Source organism: Lathyrus oleraceus, chromosome 4 (assembly GCF_024323335.1).
Source record: "Lathyrus oleraceus cultivar Zhongwan6 chromosome 4, CAAS_Psat_ZW6_1.0, whole genome shotgun sequence".
NCBI lineage: Eukaryota > Viridiplantae > Streptophyta > Magnoliopsida > Fabales > Fabaceae > Lathyrus > Lathyrus oleraceus.
Genome location: NC_066582.1, coordinates 435366596 through 435385086, shown reverse-complemented (window position 1 = coordinate 435385086; position 18491 = coordinate 435366596). Strand labels below are relative to the sequence as shown.

Here is an 18491-nt window from a genome sequence, read left to right as displayed (position 1 = left end):
GATGTCGCATCCACTGCATACGTATCTCATCTGAATATGAGAATCAGAGTCTTCGTAGCTCGGCTACCTATGGGTTAAGGATAAGTGTGCTCGCTAAGACGTCGCGTCTTATGCCTACGTATCTCATCGGGAATGAGAATCAGAGCAAAACGTAGTTCAGCTAACTACGGGAATAAAGGGTCTCGATTGCAACTAGGGCAAGAGAAAAGGAAAGTCTCGATCGCAACGAGGGCGAGAGAAAGGATCGCAACGAGGGCGAGAGGAAACAAGGATTAGTTGTTAGTTGTTAGTCAAACTTGGCAAGACATCGCATCTTGTGCCTACGTATCTCATCTGAACATGAGAATCAGAGTTGCCGTAGTTCGGCTGACACGCGAACAAAACAGACACAGGCAAAGGCAAACGTGGAGCCTGAATGCCAATCACTGGGCTTACATCAGCATCCGAACCAAAACACACACAAGAAGGCAAACGTGGAGCCCGACTGCCAATCACTGGACTTACATCAGCATCCGAACCAAAACACACACAAAAGAAAAAAAGAAAGGTGCCCGGAGTGGTCTCGCACGACCACCTGCCTACATACCTCGTCTGGAACAAGGATCAGGGCGATGTAGTTCCCCTACATAGGGGATTGAAACACACGCAAAAAAGAAAAGGGTGCCCGGAGAGATCTCGCACGATCTCTTGCCTACGTACCTCATCTGGTATGAGAATCAGGGCGACGTAGTTCCCCTACATAGGGATTGCCATCTGAATATGGACTTACAAAGGAGGACACTAGTTGTGTCAAAGGAGAGTGGGCGATGTGTTCACGTCCTTGCAGTAGGTGTCGCAGCTCGCTGAATCGAGTCTTAGGCAGTTACCTCTTTGCAATAGAATGGACTACATGCCACAAGATCGGAGACGCTCGGAAAGGTCTAGAAGTGGGGGAGCTCTGCCCTAGAGTTGTCATGCAATGTGTACTTAAGTGTTTAGGATTTACAAATGGGAATATCTACCTAATGTTAGCATGCGAAGAATATGGGAATTCTACCTATGTTATCATACAAAAGGATATGGGAATCCTACCTATGTTATCATGCAAAGGGTTCTATCTAATGGGTGCTACCTAATCGGAACAAGAATCGACGAATGGAGCAAGGAGAAGTGTTAGGGATAAGGGTAGATGGCGATGCATGAAGCAATCGACTTACAAGGTTGATGGCGATGCATAAAGCAATCGACTTACAAGGTTGATGGCGATGCATAAAGCAATCGACTTACAAAAGGGTGGATGAATACGTGCTGGTTCTGTTAGGTTTTGAAAAATGATTACTCGACGTTGGATCGAGGTTTTGATCTTGTTTTGAAATGGTTATCGAATGTTCATTTTAATTCTTGTATTAACAGGTGAATAAAGAATGAAAGAGTAAATTTTATACATTTCATGGGAGAGGGGTACATTTGTTATGAATGGGGGTTGACATGGTAATCAAGCAATATAAATATATGCCTCATACATCATACAAGTAGGCAACAATCAAACAATGAGATATTTAAACAAGTATATGATCAAATCAAATAATCAAAGAATGAAATAATGAAGCATTAAACAATGCATGAGTGTAAGTGCAAGGGACATGTCTCATTGTAAGGAAGCCCAAGAGTAAGCTATGTGAGGTCGACGGCGATGCTTAAAAAGCAATCGACTTACGAGGGTGTGAAAAAAGGGCTCGATATTAAATCGAGAAAGTATGATTTTTATAGTTTGAAAAAATGGTTTTTTGAACTAAATTCAAATGCAATAACTATGCATTATTAACAAATGAAATTATAATAAACATAAAAAGGATATTAACAAAATACTAAAAGAATAAAAAATGCTAAAGGAAGATAAAATCAAATAAGAAGCAAAAGGTATCACACATGAGTATTGAACCCTCCCCACCTAATATTATGCAACTAAACTCTCTCCACTAGGCCACTCAAGATCAGTTATCATTTTAGCAAACACTTGGGGATATAAACAGAACTAGCTAGAGACAGTTTAGAAAACAAATCAATTAAAAGAGGGGATAGGCTAATGTTACTGGACAGCCTAACTAAACTAAACAACATTAATATACACTTTGTAATAAAAGAAAAAAAGAAATGCTAAACATATTACAAATTTTGTGGTTTTTATTTATTTATTTATCTCTGTTTAAATAAAAGAAATTTAATTAAAAAAAGGCAAGAAAACAGAAAAAAAAGAAAACACAGTAAGGAAAAAAAACCTCTCGTCGTCCTCAACCCAGAATCTCTCTTCCTCAAAGCTCTCTCCAATGAAATCTCCCTCTGCTCTCAAAATCGCTCGCACCTATCTCTCAAACCCCTCTCTCGCGTACCCTTCGCTTACCCATCACTCAACAACGTTAAGCAACAAAAGCGTAAATCTACGGTTTCACAAAGACATCAAGCAGAAATCTCACCTTCGATGACGACGATGAACCAGGTGCTTAAACCTTCCGCCTCCTCCCTTCCAATATTGGCTCTTTTGATTTTTTTTGGGATTTAGGGTTCGTCTTTGGGATTCTTCCGCCTCCAAGTTTTTTGATTCGCTTCCAACTTTCTGTTGTTCTCCTCAATTTCGCCCCCCACCTCTTACTGATTTCTCTTCTTCTTTTATCCTCTGTGAATTAGGGTTTCAAAAGGGGCCTTGCTGTTCAAAAGAAGTAACTCTGTGAAGTCCCTTCGGTGTTCAGAAATTGGATTGGCCTCTTTGATGTTTGGACTTGGAACAGGTAACCTGAGCATCTGAGCATTCCTCTCTGTTTTGTTTCTATTCCAATTTGGGAATATTTCTTGAATTAACTGCTTGGTAATTAATTTTGCCTTTTTACTGCAGTGAAAATGGAGGGCTTGGTTTGATTTCAACATCTGAAGGATGGTTTGTGATTTTGGCTGTGGCTTGTAGGTTCATGGTTTGATGTTACGCTTGGTGTAGCAGGGTGACTAAGGTCTGCAGTTGGCATGTTACATTGAGCAAGATGAATGGTCATTTATTGTTGCAGATGTATTGATGGGTTTTGAGTTTCATTGTCCAAGTTAGGCATGTGGCAACTAGGTATTTCTTATGGTCCTGTTGTGCTATTGTAGGTTCAAGCCAAGAGTGATGAGCAGAGGACATGGTTGGACTGCTAGAGGACTCTTTGGACATTGGTTAGTTTGTGGACATGTCTTAATTTTGATGTGCATTATGCAGCCATACTGATTTTGAACTTATGCATTGTTTTGGCATGGTTTCACAGGTTCATCACTGGTTATTCAAGGATCAAAATGGAACATGGAAGGTTATGGTTAGAACACGGATTGTGCTGGCATTTGCTGTTGTTTATCTTGCAAGTCATAGTTGGATGGGAAAATCTTCAGTGAATATATAGCCTAGATGTCCACAACAATATTAGCATCGAGAAGAGAGAATTCCTGGAAAAAGGCCTTGAAATGTTCATATGAATATTTCACATCATCAACAGCACACATTTCACGGATGCTATGCATTGACAACTGAGGTGCACCTACATCAACAGTTCGAATCCCTATGCCACTTTGCAAGAATAGGACCGATTGTTGAACCACAGGCCATGTCATTGCGCACCACAAAGTCCTGAACAGGAAGATTATGTTTTGATGCTATCTCCCGAAAAATGAAGGATGTGACAGCATTGGTTGCATAGCGTTGGTTTGCGTTTTGCTTAATGACAAGTCCTCCATGTAGTTTAGGCTGATGGTTTTCTTCATGCCTGTCCATGTAATTCGGGTGTAGTGCCTGTGTCATATCAGCAGATACAAGGAAGCTTTTTTTGTACTGCTTTCTCGAGAAACTTGGAATTTGGGCTGAAGGAATATGTAATCCTCGACAAAGCATCTAGCACTACAGGAGATCCGGCTCCTTGAGCAGAGTTAGATCCACATTCCTCATGGTCAAACAAAGCCACCATTCTAATGCCAGGCTCTTCCTCAAGATTGCTGTCAGAGGATGTAGCATCAATTAATGCCTTCAATGAGCAAAATGACATGCATAGGTTATCAAGCCGTCCTGAAAATACAAACTCCTTGGCGGCTCCAGCAATCATGCTTGGTTGTGTATCACAAACTTGCAATTCAAAATCACAAATGTCATCTGGTTCACACTCAAGTTTGCTTGTAAGCAACTGTAAAAGTATAGGGTGGTGCTTCCATGATTGGACATAGGGTGTGATTAAGTGCGATCGGTGAGGGAGAGCGATGGATGTAAAGCTCGAGGTGTTCCGCAACGACGCTGAGTTCTTTCATGACATGAGAGCCATTGTTTGGAAGAAAGAGTGTTGATTTGCTTCTCCTCTGCAGCGTCTAGCACATGTTGAAAAGTGTGTAATGTTGCTCTTAACTGTTTCAAGAGTGAGACATTGAGCTTTGTGTTTATGATGTAATCAAGAAACTCTTTGGAAGCAAGTTTGTCAAGTAAGGTCTGAACAGTTGCAGAGAGGAAAGCGCTTCATAATTGGTTGCAGTCGCATCACGTCTCTTGATATTGCAAAGAAACCTGGTCAATTGCGATCATGTTTCAGTTTCAGCTAAATCAAAAACCTCTTGGTCGCACCCCATATCACAGATGCGGACCTTTGTTTAAAACCCACATTTAGGATGATGGACTTTCGGTTTGGTAATCAGATAGGAATTTTGATTCCAACAGAGACACATATTTATCGAGCATAGAGACCACTGCTTCAAATTCAGTCACTTGATTTTCTATGGCATCAATCTGCTCAACATACTCCAAATGTGTAAGTCCAAGTTCTTTTGTCCAAGTTGTCATTTGTAGTAGATGGCGCTTGCACAAATTATAAGCTGAATCACATATCCAAAGAGAAGGAAAGTACAGTTGAAAGCTAGACCCAATGCTTTCCAAAATGGACCCAGTAACCCATCAATCACTTCAAACCACTGAATAACATGGTTCTTGAAATTAACATTTTCCTTTTCTTTTCCGGTTCGGTACTCAACATATAGGACACTGATGAGATAAGCAGTTCAGCTTCCAAGAACTCCACGGAATATTTGAAGCAAGATTCCAGATAGCATACGAAGTTGAGAGGAAGAAAATGGCAGTGTCAACAAAACTTGAGCCACTTGATTTGAAGCACAACTGAACCACGCATCCCAAACAGAACCACCATGCTAGAGAAAATTCTTGACACTGAATGAATGATCTTGTTCTTACTCTTCTTCCTTTCCAAGTGTTGATTCTTGTTGATCAGGTTTTGATAGTGAGCATTGTGATTTGGTTTAATTCTTGCAGGGCCACAGTTGGGTTTGTCGTAATGACAATGCCGACATTCACTTACGGTAAGCTTTTTCTTCTTTGTTCATGCCATCTTATTACATCGAAACTTGGTGAATTTACGCAAAACTCGTTGCGTTTGATGCTGCAGGATCTTGAGTCATGGCTGTAGCTTGGTGAGCTTCTACATCGTAAGACTGCAAATGAACAATCTCCGGTCACATGTGCAATTGTAGCAGAAGAGACTGAACATGTTCATATCTCATAATGCCTTGTCTTTGTTATATCTAGTTCTTACAACGACATCTCTGCCAAGGACATGTGGAATGAAGTTAAACAACACGACCCATTTGACCATCTGAATTCTGCTGAAACATCATGGACTTCAGAACCAGGATCATCCATTGGAGAAGCTATTGCAGCAACTGTGACATTTTCATCGGCATGGGACAGCCCTGAAGTTAAGTTCCATGGAGGACGGGTTTATAACAGGCGTTACACCAAATTTTATGGTACTAAAGGAGATGCTGCTGCGGAGATAACGGTGCTGCCACGAAAATGCCAATGTTGCTACGAAATATTAGTGTTGTTTATAAACTGTTGTAGAAACCATGCTGCAAAGCGCAATGCTGCTGTAAGGTACCGTACTGCACGAAACGCCCGCTGCAGCGGATACCATTGCAGAATTGTAGTGCTGCCACCGAAACACAGTTTTGCAGAACCAACCCTCAAAGCCAATTGGAAAACCTATTAATTGTATCACATCAACACCAATATATAGAGATGCCAAACTTCTTAAGGGAAGAATTGACACAAGTCCAAGGCCATTGCAAGTTGGTGAATTGTAATCAACAGGAATTACTTGAAGCTGAGATGTTTGTTCATTTAACCTTAGTTATCGCCACGAAGGATTGTTTTTGCATAGTTTGACTGCTCTTGTAGGCATGGTATGAACATAAACGTGGTTGGCCAAGGATAACTTGCAAATGAAGCACTCATGATGGAAGCAAGCAAACATGAACAATGGAGTGATGGATTAAGGTTCATGATGGAAGCCTTAGGATTTTAGGATGCAAAGAGGTTGCGTTGACTTTGGTTAAGGTTGACCAAAAAGTCAACTGTTGACCAAAGTCAACAATTGGTCAAAAATGCAATTTTTTGTATTTTCTTGTGTAAATGGATAATGAAACAATGGTTATGATGGAATTGAGGTTTAATGGATTTGGGTTGACTTTGGTCAAAGTTGACCAAAAAGTCAACTGTTGACCAAAGTCAACAATTGGTCAAAGTGTCAATTTTTGTGTATTTTTTGTATGGAATCAAAATGTAATGAAATAAATTTGAAATGGATTAATAAAATGGTTTGAAGTTGGTTTCACAATTGGTTTAATCATAACTTGAATGTTTGACTCTTGAAAAGAAAATAACTTGACTGGTAGTGAACGGAACCATGAAATGAGACCATAAGGTTAGGATTTGAAAGAGATATCCATGAACCAAAAAACATGACTGGCAAGTGGCTAGAAACACAAGAAACTTGATTGTTCAGATGACCCAGACCATAGAGGTATCCACAATCACAACACCATGACTTTGAATCAAAACCAATCCTCATATAAAACCAAAGCAAGGTTAGGCCCAGCATGCCAAACAAACATAAAAAATTCAGGAGCAAAATCGGGGTATGACACTCTCTTGCAGCATTCTCTCCCCAGCGTGGGTGCTTTCCTTTCGGAAGATTCAGTAGTTGGCGGGTTGATATCCCGGAACTTCGTCATTCTCCTCAGTGAAGCCGCCATCGGAGTTGTCGGTATGATGTACTTCATCTATGCTGCCTCTCCTCATCAGGGTGCTTGTTGAGGTTTATACCTCTTTTTCCCTTCAGCAGAGCAGTGATTCTTGCCTCCTCAGCAGTTGTGGTTCCTTTTGGAAGGTTCAGTCTTTGGTGGTTGATCCCCAACTCTCCTTCTCTGCCTCAGATAAATCCCCAGTAGATTTGTGGCATGGCGGATTGTATCTGTAATGATTTTCTCCCCTGCAGAGATTTGGGTTGATTTCCTGATGTTTTTGATCCCCAGTAGAGTGGCCCGTGTGGCAGAACCTACTCGTGTGATCTGTTTTCCCTCAATGGATTTATCCCCATTGGAGTTGCTGACAGTATCCCCCAGTAGAGTTGCTTGTGCGACCAGATTCTACTTGTGTGTTCTGTTTCCGTAGAAGTTCTTGCCTGCGCAGTGAGCTCCTTCTTTTCCCAGTTGAGACTAATGATCCATCCTTGCAGATGATCCTTGTTGTCTTTGATCCCGGCAGATTGTTTATTCTCTGGCGATCCTGGCTTTCTCTCCTGTGGTGTAGTACCAGACGTTTGATTCCTGGGCCTGTTTGTGTTAGAAATGGTTGTTTTGTCAGCATTCATCAAACATAAATCACGCATATTCATGCATAATCATAACATTCAGATATTCATGTTGCATTTTTTGCCGTATATCTTTTGATTGTTGTCTCCTGCTAAGTGGTGATATAGATCTCCCTAGTGGATCTCCCCAAGCAGATGTCGGGGGTCTAATCTCTCAACATAGAGTCAACCCTTTAAGCAGAAAAAGTCTGTCCTTTCCTTCTGCATTTCCCCACTGAGATATATCCTCATGGATGACGGTTGTTTCCGTTCCCTCCCAACACACATAATGGGATGGGTTTTCCCTTTTGAGGTCTTTCCTCATTGGAATGAGTCTTGATTCAGTTTGCCTTTTAGTTCGATCCTAAATTGGCCTTTTTTCAACTGTCTCTTGTGCTTCCCTGTGGTATAAATGAATAGTTGCTTACTAACCGACACTCATTCATATTATCTTCGGTGGAACTTGTGGCCTTCTACCTACAAACCGGTAGTCGTAAGTCCTATCTGTGCGGTTTTCTACCTACTAACCGGTAGTTATAAATCCTAATTACATCCCCTGGCAGAGGTAACCTTTGTGGTTCATTCTGGTTGATGGCGGATTTTGTGGTTTTCTACCCAGTATTCAGTGGTTGTAAATCCTATTTTTCTCTCTTTGTTCCTCAGCGGAATCTTTGGTTTTCTACCCATCATCTTGGTAGTTGTAAACCCTATTTTCTCTCCTTGCAGAATTAACCTTGTGTTCATCCCAACCGATGATGGTTACTTTTCAGTGGTTTTCTGCCTACTAACCGGTAGATGTAATCCCCTCTTTGCGGTTATCATTACCCAGTTGGCGGTATTGATTTTCCCTTCCTTGTGGGTATTTGCTCCGAGTAAGCAATTTTATCCTCAGCGGGTCCTCTTTCATTCACCGTTTGCCGGTAATGTTTGTTGTCCCTTTTGATTGGTCATCATTATCATATCTAGTTTGGTATTCCGATGCCTTTCGTTTTCGGTCGATCTATCCTTTAACAACCTACAACCCGGTTATGGATAATCTTCCATGCGAGTATATTATCTACGTTTTGACGGCTATAGATAATATATCTCATGCACTCTTCAGTCAAAGTCTTTCGTGTTTCCCCAGTCGAGTAAGATTCGTCGTCCCTTTGCGGAGTCGAATATTCTACACCTTTTGTTTGGATAGTTGCCGTATGCTTGCAATTTATCCCCAGTGAGTCATCTCTCGTCTACCCTTTTGTTGTTGGTAACGATTGTTTCTCTTTTCGGTTGATTTATCCTTTAACAACCTACAACCCGGTTACGGATAATCTTCCATGCGAGTATATTATCTACGTTTTGACGGCTATAGATAATATACCTCACGCGCTCTTCAGTTGAAGTTTTGTCTTTCTTCAGTCGAGTAAGATTCGTATTCCTTGTGGGATCGAATATCCATCATATAAACAAGTCTGTTTTTCCAGCTTTCTTCAGGGTGATGAGTGTTTTGGAACACAAACCAATTCACGTTTTCGGTCGATCTATCCTTTAACAACCTACAACCCGGTTATGGATAATCTTCCATGCGAGTATATTATCTACGTTTTGACGGCTATAGATAATATATCTCATGCACTCTTTGGTTGAATTCTTTGTTCGTTTCCCCAATTGAGTATGATTCGCATTCTTTATAGAATTGAATGTCCATCCTATAAACAAGTCTGCTTTTCCAGCTTTCTTCGGGATGATAAGTGTCTTGGAACACACACCAATTCACGCTTTGGTCGGTCACCTGTTATATGCCTACAACCCGGTATCTTTGGTGTTCCTTCCTTTCTGCTCCCTATTATGACCTTGGTCCCCTGTGGAGTCAGATTTTTCCTGAGTGATATACCTTTTTCAGGTCTTCCTCAGATGTTTTGGTCGATTGATATCTCTCACCCTTACACAGGTCTTAGATATTCATTCTTCCTGAGGTTGTTACTCACTAACCGGTAACACCTCATCTTTTTGCTTCCCCTGGAGAGTCTTTGTTAGACATTCCCCAGCGGAGTTTTTGTTGTGATTTTACCGTTGTGCTATATTGGCGTTTTCCCCAATATATGCATGTTTTCCCCGGCAGGGAGGTTCTGTGTGAATCTTTTTCCTAGTCCGAGTCCGGATTTTCATCCGAAGTATCCTTTGTGGATAGCTTGAGTCAGCTTGAGTCTTTCCATTGGATCTGTCTTCCTTTGGAACTCTTTTCCCCAGTTTGAGTCCTTTACTCCCCAGTGAGGTCTCCATTCGTTGTGTCTAGTTCAATTTTCCACTAATTCAGAGTCGTGTCCTGCTCACGCATTCTTGTTCTTATCCCCATGAGAGTCCTGTTAGAGTCTGTGTTCCTGGTGAGTGTATTACTCTGATGGATCGTCTTTTCTTCTTTGTGGACCAGTATTCCACACAGAGTTTGTTTCTTTTGCATGCATACATTTGCATCATGAGGTCTCTTAGGGACCAAAATTTGTCTCATTACTGTTATTTAAGCCCATTCTACCGCGTCGAGATGAAGATTTTAACCTTCATTTCTTCGGCTAGAATGACCTTAAATAGGGGCATCTGTAAGACCCCAATTTTGTCCCTAAGATCCCTCATGGCATCATATCATAACATTGCATTGCCTCAAGGATCATTGGACACCTTGCTTCCTTCCCTGTGGGTGGGATCTCTTGAGAGTTGGTTCTTGATCACCCAGCATGGCTTGCATTTGTATATCATTTCTTTTTTTTAATCACTAACCAAAATGTACAAAAATATGTCATTAACCTTTGTTACTTGCAGCTTAAGCAATCAACAGTCAAGGCAATTCAAGTGAATCTTGTGTACAAGAGATGAAGTTTCCATTGAGATATGGGTCATGTGATCATTCCATTGAGCTTATTTGAGCTATAGGTTCATTTTGGAGCAAGTTCCCAAGTGGCAAAGGCCCCAAATTCATCAGGACATTTTCAGGTCATCTAAGGACCAGTGCAGTCAACTGAAAAGTCAACTGTGGATTTTGAATTGAGAAATTGAGTTTATTCATCCCATTCATGTTCAAATCATGCTTATTCATCATTTCAAAGATCAAAGTTGAAGAATTTGAAGTCAAGTCAAAAGTTTCCAAAAATGGAAAGTGACCTATAATTTCAACTTTCCAAAAATGGCAAGTTTTTGATCCAACTTCAACTCAACTTTCCAACATCAAAGAAGCTTCAAATGAAATTTTGTCCAACATGGAAGTTGAAGATCTCTTTCTCCCATTTCCAAAAAGTCCAAGATCATGAGCATCTGATGAATGGTTGAGGAGATATGATCCAATCATTGCCAAATGTACACGGAACTTCAAATGAGCATATCTTTTGATTCATAGCTCCAAATTGAGTGGTTCTTTTTGCAATATTTTTCTCTTGACCTCTAATTTCCAAATCATGCATCACATTACATAAAATCTCATCACATGACCACTTGTTGATCCATGACTTTTTTGGAGGGAAATTGCAAAATTCAAAAATGGTGCATTGTATGGACTTTCTACCATTGCCATTGAGTTTAAAAAAGGATTTTAAGTGAAAATGATCAAAGGAATGGTACTGTTCACGTGTAATTATCCCATGCACCATGCATTTTCAAAAATTTGCAAAAACACCTTATTTCACTTAACCAAACTAAACATGGATTAGCAAGGTGATTAGTAGAGCATATATATACTCTAATCATAACAGAATTGAAGGAGGTTAATCACAATTCACCATTTCAAGATCCAAATTCTCTCTCCCTCCAAAATTTTCGCTCATTCATAATTCAATTTTTTTCCAAATAACATTGCAATTTTATGTCATATTCTTGTTCTCTGGTATGAATTGAGTGCAGATCAAGTGTTGAATTGTTGAATTCGAGCAAGAATTATGCATAGCAAGCTCATGAAGTTGAAGATGGAAATTCAAGATTAAGCTAGATCTACACGTGTTCAAGCTTCCTTTTCTTCATCAAACATCATCACAAGCATTCTGGACTGGATTTGGATCATTACAAGCTGTGCAACGTGCAAAACAAGAACCTGCTCTTCAAGAGGTATGATTTTCGACCTTCATAATTCTTCAGTTCATGAGTATATTCGTGTAGATCTTTGTTTGTTGAGAATTTTGAGCCAAAAATCGTGTGAAATGGAGCATTATTGACCGAGTTATGTGCATTTGAAGTTTTGCATCCAAAAATGTTCATGCTCGATTCACACTTGTTATGATGTTTTAGAATGAATTGTTGGTTGATCTATGATGTACATGTAATAAGGATTTGAAAATGATATGCTTTTTGTGGATTTCTGGACATTTCTGGAATTTCTGGAAATTTGAGGATGAACATTCATCATCTTCATCATGAAGAAGATGAAGATGCATGCATTGTGACGGTTTCTGGAAAAATTGCGTCGGTTTTGGCAAATAGCGTCGGTTTGAACCGTCCAAATTTACGCAGGCTTAGGGTTTTATGGAAACGGCGTCGTTTCATGTGTTAGCGCGCATTTCATTTGAATTTTGACATAGTTCGATTCCTGCCGATTGCAAAATATTCAAATTGTTCATTCTTTTCATGTTTTCCCTCCATATTACATGCCATGCTTCATATGTTTTTTTTATTTTTTCCATCAACTTCTAAAATCCATAACAAATTGAAAAATGCATCAATTAATCCCCAATTTTTTGCAAAATGATCCTTGTTTTGTCTAGTTTTTAATGATCATGAGTTTGAAAGTTGTGCATGGCTGGAATTTTATTTGCTCTAGGGTGATTGAACACATGTGCATTTGTGACATTGCCTTACTCTTTCTATTGTGAAATGCTTGATTTTAATCCAATGGACATGAAATTTTACATAATGATTCTAGACACATTGATGGATGTTGTAGGCTTGGTTTGGTATTTTTCCCATTTACCATTTCTGTTTTATGCTTGTGTTTGCATGGTGTGACAATTTGTGTCACACATTTGATTGTCCAACTTGTGCAATTTAATTTCCATGCCAAATGATCTTGGATGCTTCTGACTTTTTGTATGATGATCATGTTGGATGTGTTGAATGCTCATGAATTTTTCCAGAATTATTTGAATCATTTCTGTTTTGATTTGGAATTTTCATTCTCAATGTCCAAATATGAGCTTTGAAATTGTCTTTGGCTTCTCTTGCTTGATACATGGCCTTGCTTGATGATTTTGTTGTGAGCCTTTTTAGGACATGTTAATATGTGTTTGAAGTTGCATTATGTTGAATTTCAGCTCCTGTTTTGAATTTTTTCTTCACCTTTGACCCTAGGCTTTGACCTAGTGGTTTGTACTTACATGTGAGCTTTGAATTTCAGGTTCAAGCATCCAATAGTCCATGGTTGATGATGCTTCATCATTTGATTGTTGATATTTGCTTTTGATTGCTAACATTTGCTGTTTTGTAGGTTGATGATAACTCACTTGTGTTTGCCTTATGGCTTATACTTTGTACATTGGGATTGTCTGTTTGTTATTGATTGTTGACTGTTTGTCTGAGTATTGTACTGATTGGTTTAGTTGTTTACACAGGTACTTAAGTTGCTTTAAGTTCATTTGAACTTTGCTTTGCTTTGCTTGTGGTTGGCATACCACTTAGGTATAATCCCTAATCTACATGTAGTCTGGAAGACCTGCCATTTTACTTTGGCAGGCACCTGTCTGAAGCCCTCCTTAAGAGGCCATGTTTTTGTTTGTTTAATTTTGTGCCAAGCAGGTAAAGTCCTCTTAAGAGGCAATTGGCAGATAAAAGGGATGTGTAATCCATCCCCTGCTATTCAGTTGTGTCATTCACTTTGCTCACACCATGTGTTGATGCATTGTGAATAAGAACCCAAGATCTTATAGAGTCAATCATTTGTGGAGAAGAGTTCCTTCATTCTGAACTCCCACACTTTCTATTGTTTAAAGCTCTCCCAGGCCATGGATAAGAGCTATGAGGCATAACCCTCATCTCCATTTCATCTGCTTCACCCTAACTCTCAATGTTAGGGTTAGGAGCTCAAAACACCCCATTCCAGTTGGCTTGTTTCTAAAGCCTAACCTTGCTTGAGCCCATTGATTGTGTATAGTGTGTGCTAATTGGTTGCTTGTTGTTTGTTTGCCCATATGTGCATAATTGTTTGTGTGTGCCTCTGTGCATTTGTTTTCATTACTTGTATATCATTTCATGATCATTGTTCATATTTTGTGACATCTTGTTTGTCCATTGAGGAGTCAATTGTAAGTCCATTTATTGGCAGTTGTTTCCTATGATCTGGTAGGAGTTGGGACTAAGACCATTGATTGACATCCTATTTCCTTGGAGTCGAGTGTAAGACCATTTATTGGCAACTTGTTTCCTCTTGCTTATTGCATTTGTTATTTGTTTCTTGTGAGGAGTCAATTGTAAGTCCAGCTATTGGCAATTGTTTCCTATGATCATTCCTTGGAGATTGGTGTAAGTCCATTGATTGGCATCTGGTATCCATTTTTGTTTTGTGAGACTAGTGTAAGTCCATTGATTGGCATCTGGTATCCTTGTTTTGTTTTGTGAGACTGGTGTAAATCCATTGATTGGTATCCGGTATCCATTTTTGTTTTGTGAGATTGGTGTAAGTCCATTGATTGGCATCTGGTATCCATGTTTTGTTTTGTAAGATTGGTGTAAGTCCATTGATTGGCATCTGGTATCCATTTATGTTGTTTATTTGTTATTCATTTGTTGCCTTTTCCAAAGGAATCACTTGGATCATCTACATATGATCTCAAGAGGTGAACATCTAAGAAGTTTTGCATCCCTTAACCTCCACCTTTTTGTTCTTTAAACCTCCATTTGCATGTTAACCCAAACCAGAAAACTTTGTGCAAACATTTTCATTTCTTTTCAAATTAGAAACCTAGGCCTTAAGCCTCTGATTTTTCAAACTTCATTTTCATAATACTTCTTTTGAATTGAACCTAATCATACTTTGACTTCCTTTTGTGAATAATCCTAATTGGTTAATTTCACTCATTCAATTGTTTTATGGCTTTGTCCATTCTTGATAAGTTTTCACACATTAGCCATAGATCTCAATTATCTTAGTGGTTGATGTGAATCTCACCTTTTGTCCTTAGTGATCGAACTGTAAGACTTCCATACTGAAAACAGGGTTAACCCCTCTAGTATGTCGAAGCTATTCTCACATGGTGGACTTGTGGTTGTTTAGGTTGAGTTTTCTCCCATGGATAATGAAAGACCTTTGGGCTTTTGTTTAAAATAAATCCACTTACTTTTTGGAAATCTTTTAGCCGAACTACGGCGTTTTGATCCTTACCTTCCATGGAAAGGTACGTAGACAACGGGTTCATCCGTTCAAACACAAAAATAACTAAATTGTATATTCTTTTCTCATCCTCCCAATCAATGTTTGCACAATAAATATTTTCATAAACAATATCTTTTGCAACAATTTGTGAAAAGGGTTCCCTAGGAGTACCTAGGATGCTTTGGGTGCCTAACACCTTCCCTTTGCATAATTACCCCCTTACTCAGATCTTTGACCTTTCATTAGTTTTCTATGTGTAAAACTTCTTAGGCTTTTGTTCGCTTTTTAGCCATTCCTTTGGATAAATAAAAGTGTGGTGGCGACTCTATCTTTGTATACTTTGCTTTTGATTTAATCAATAAATTATAAAGTGACGAATACACCGCTACAGAGATTCACCAGAGTGACCGGGTAAAACTGCAGTTCGGCATGCAGCAACAGATTCCAGAACCTCCGATGTGTTTGGGAGATTGGCATTAAAATAGAGTCGATGCCGAATGAGATTATTCCGACTGGAGAGACTTCCCAAAAGAGATGGGTCGTCATTGGAGGAATCGACGACAACACATCTTAAACGAACCAGTCATACATGGTGCAAGACCAACTCAACAATATATGACATGGTTTAGGTCAGTAACAACGCAACAGTTTATGTCTGAGCCACGATATTTGATTGATCCACGCCAACTAGCTTCGTCATCATACGCCCAACAACAAGTCCCCGTCCAACACCAATGTCAAACCACCCAAACCCAACAACCAACCTCACACCATCAACCCACCACATACACCCAACAACCAAACACCCAACTTCGCAATCCATTCATGCCACCCACCCAACAACCAAACACACAACCTCGCAATTCATTCATGCCACCCACCCAACCACAAAACCAAGAATCAAACCCTACCCACCAACAATCATACGCATTAACCACAACCGTCTATATCCCAGATGATTCATATGAGTCACTTCATCGTAGCCCCCCACCAATGACCACCCAAATATTCCATCACCAAAACACTCAACCATTATTTAACTATAATACACCCTAGGAACCATTGCTTCGTTTCCAAAATGATTCAATGTCCCAATTCGGGCAACTATACCGTCCACAATTCACCCAACCACATCGACCCAACTACGGCAACATGAGCACCGAACTACATTACGGAAGCGCCGTTGGCCAGAGCCCCCCAGCTATTGGGAACAAATGATGACACATCTATCAAATACCGCTGGAACTTCCGCCAAACCTTCACACCAGCCATCATTGGATCAGATCAGCACACAAAGACCCCAAACATCTCAGGAAAATCGTGGAAGACCTCGAAGACAAACTAACGCACATGGATGTGGAACAGGGGGACGTTTCGATCGGGCCGGTCGTTAAATTTTTGTCAATCCCATGTAACTTTAATTATATCATGAATAATTTTTTTAATATTATATTTCATTATTTATTAAAAGAAAATTAAAAAATTAAAAATTAAAAAAAATAATAATACAAAGGTGTATGCGCCAGATGAATTGACGCATACACCAAAGCACAAGCATATGCGCCATGGTTGCTGGCGCCTCCATGCAATGCTTTGAAAGCATGCGCCATCACCATTGACGCCTCCTCTTGTTTCAAAATGAATGCGTCAGTTCATCTGACGCATCTGTTTTAAAAGGTGGTTATTTTGGAAAAAAAAATAAAATATTTATTATTTTAGAATATTTTTTTTAAAAAGTGATTATTTAAAAAAAAAATCATACTATCTACCACCCCAATATATTTTGTACAAACTATTATGACTGGTTTAAGGGTTCTTTGAATTCACTCAATTTGTCTTGAAACTATCATATATGAGAAGAATACTCCTTGTACTAACATAATCATATCTTCTAAATGAAAGGAAAAAAAAAAGATAAAGAACTTCGGTATTTTGAGAAAAGATTCTATCACCGTATATGGCGAAATTTTATACTACAAATCAAACATAACCTAATACAGATTTCAAGGTAAAAAAATTTAATTATATAATCAAGAGTATAATATACCTTGTATGAGTTAAATTGTGTGTCAACCTGGCTTAATTCAAAAGTCTCAATAATTAATCATAAATTAGAAATCTTATAAAATTTAAATTTACTTTACTAACAAAACATAAAAATCAAATTACATACATCATATCCAAATCCAAAAAAAAATCAAGAATATTAACCAAAATTTATTATAACAAAATCAAAACAATTAATAAATAAAAAATGATAAAGGAACTTCTTTGAAGCACATAGATTGAAAGAACATGTTGAATTCAAGTGCAGCAGCTTCCACCAGTACCATAAGGAAGCTTATGATTCCTACCTACTGATGCTTCCCCATATCCAATTTTGATTCCATGACTCTCATTCACCACATCAAATCCTCCATGTTTAATCTTTTTACATATTATTCCAGCTGTTTTTACGAACGCATGTTCAACATGCTCTGCACTTTTCGCAGAAACCTCCATGAACATCAAACCATTCTCCTTCGCAAACTTCTCGCCTTCTTCAGTACTTACATCACGCTTCTTACTGAGATCGGACTTGTTTCCGATCAACATAACAGTGATACTCGAATTCGCATGTTGCCTTGCATCATCTAACCAGTCAGCTATGTGATCAAATGTTTCTCTCCTTGTTATATCATAAACCAGTAATGCAGCTGCTGCTCCTCTGTAGTATGATCTTGTTATCGATCTGAACATTTCTTGACCTGCCGTGTCCCCTATTTGTAACTTGATTGGTTTGTTATCAATGGTGACCGTCCTTACACCGAATTCGACACCGATAGTTACGTCGTGGAGGGGTTGAAAGCGGTTGTCAGTGAATTGAAGTTGAAGGCATGATTTTCCGACTCCGGTGTCTCCGATTATTATGTATTTGAAGAGGTATGCATAAGACATTTTTTCTGTTAGGTTTTTGCGAACTGAGAATAAAGAAGTCACAAAGGAGAAGGAGGCAATATAGAAAGTGAGGTGTTGCGTTGATGATTTGAAAAAGTGATTCAATATTTATAAGGATGAAAATCATAGGAAAACTAACTATCAAGATACAATATATACTATAAGATACAATAAAAGTAACTAACTGACTCAAAAAAGTATTTAAAAAAAAGTATTAAGTCAAAATTCAAAATACTATTGAGAAATAAGATAAGCTGGATGGCAAAATTCTTTTTCTTTTTTTTGCCAAATAGAGGACAAAAATTTTTAACAACCAATATTAAGAAAATTCAAAATTCAAAATTGAAAACTCATTAATCTGTTTTTTATGGAGACATCTTGGTCGGTAGTTTTTGTTATTGTTTGTTCTCTTTCTTTTATGTTGGTGCTCTTTTTATCTTTTGGTTCTTACATATATTTCTTGGGTTGGCTTTAAATTTGTTGTAATTTAGAGGGAATTCACTTTCTTACAGGCTTAAATATTTTATTTCTAAATTTGTGAGTTTTAGTTTTCG

At 38.8% G+C, this 18491-nt stretch overlaps 1 protein-coding gene and 2 pseudogenes across 1 annotated transcript; all 3 read right to left on the bottom strand.

Annotated features, from left to right (window-relative positions):
- Positions 1 to 3380: 3380 nt before the first annotated feature.
- On the bottom strand, positions 3381 to 4564 carry LOC127137852 (probable aspartyl aminopeptidase; annotated as a pseudogene).
- A 205-nt stretch (positions 4565 to 4769) lies between these two features.
- LOC127137851 (auxin transporter-like protein 2) lies at positions 4770 to 5271 on the bottom strand (annotated as a pseudogene).
- Positions 5272 to 17304: 12033 nt separating this feature from the next.
- On the bottom strand, positions 17305 to 18004 carry LOC127137850 (ras-related protein Rab-2-B-like). The gene has a single exon (XM_051064273.1). The coding sequence runs from the start codon at positions 17935 to 17937 to the stop codon at positions 17305 to 17307; it is 633 nt and encodes a 210-aa protein (XP_050920230.1). The 5' UTR covers positions 17938 to 18004.
- Positions 18005 to 18491: the final 487 nt, after the last annotated feature.

Coding starts and splice junctions, on each gene's coding strand:
- LOC127137850 (XM_051064273.1), bottom strand. CDS start 17,937: ATGTCTTATGCATACCTCTTCAAATACATAATAATCGGAGACACCGGA.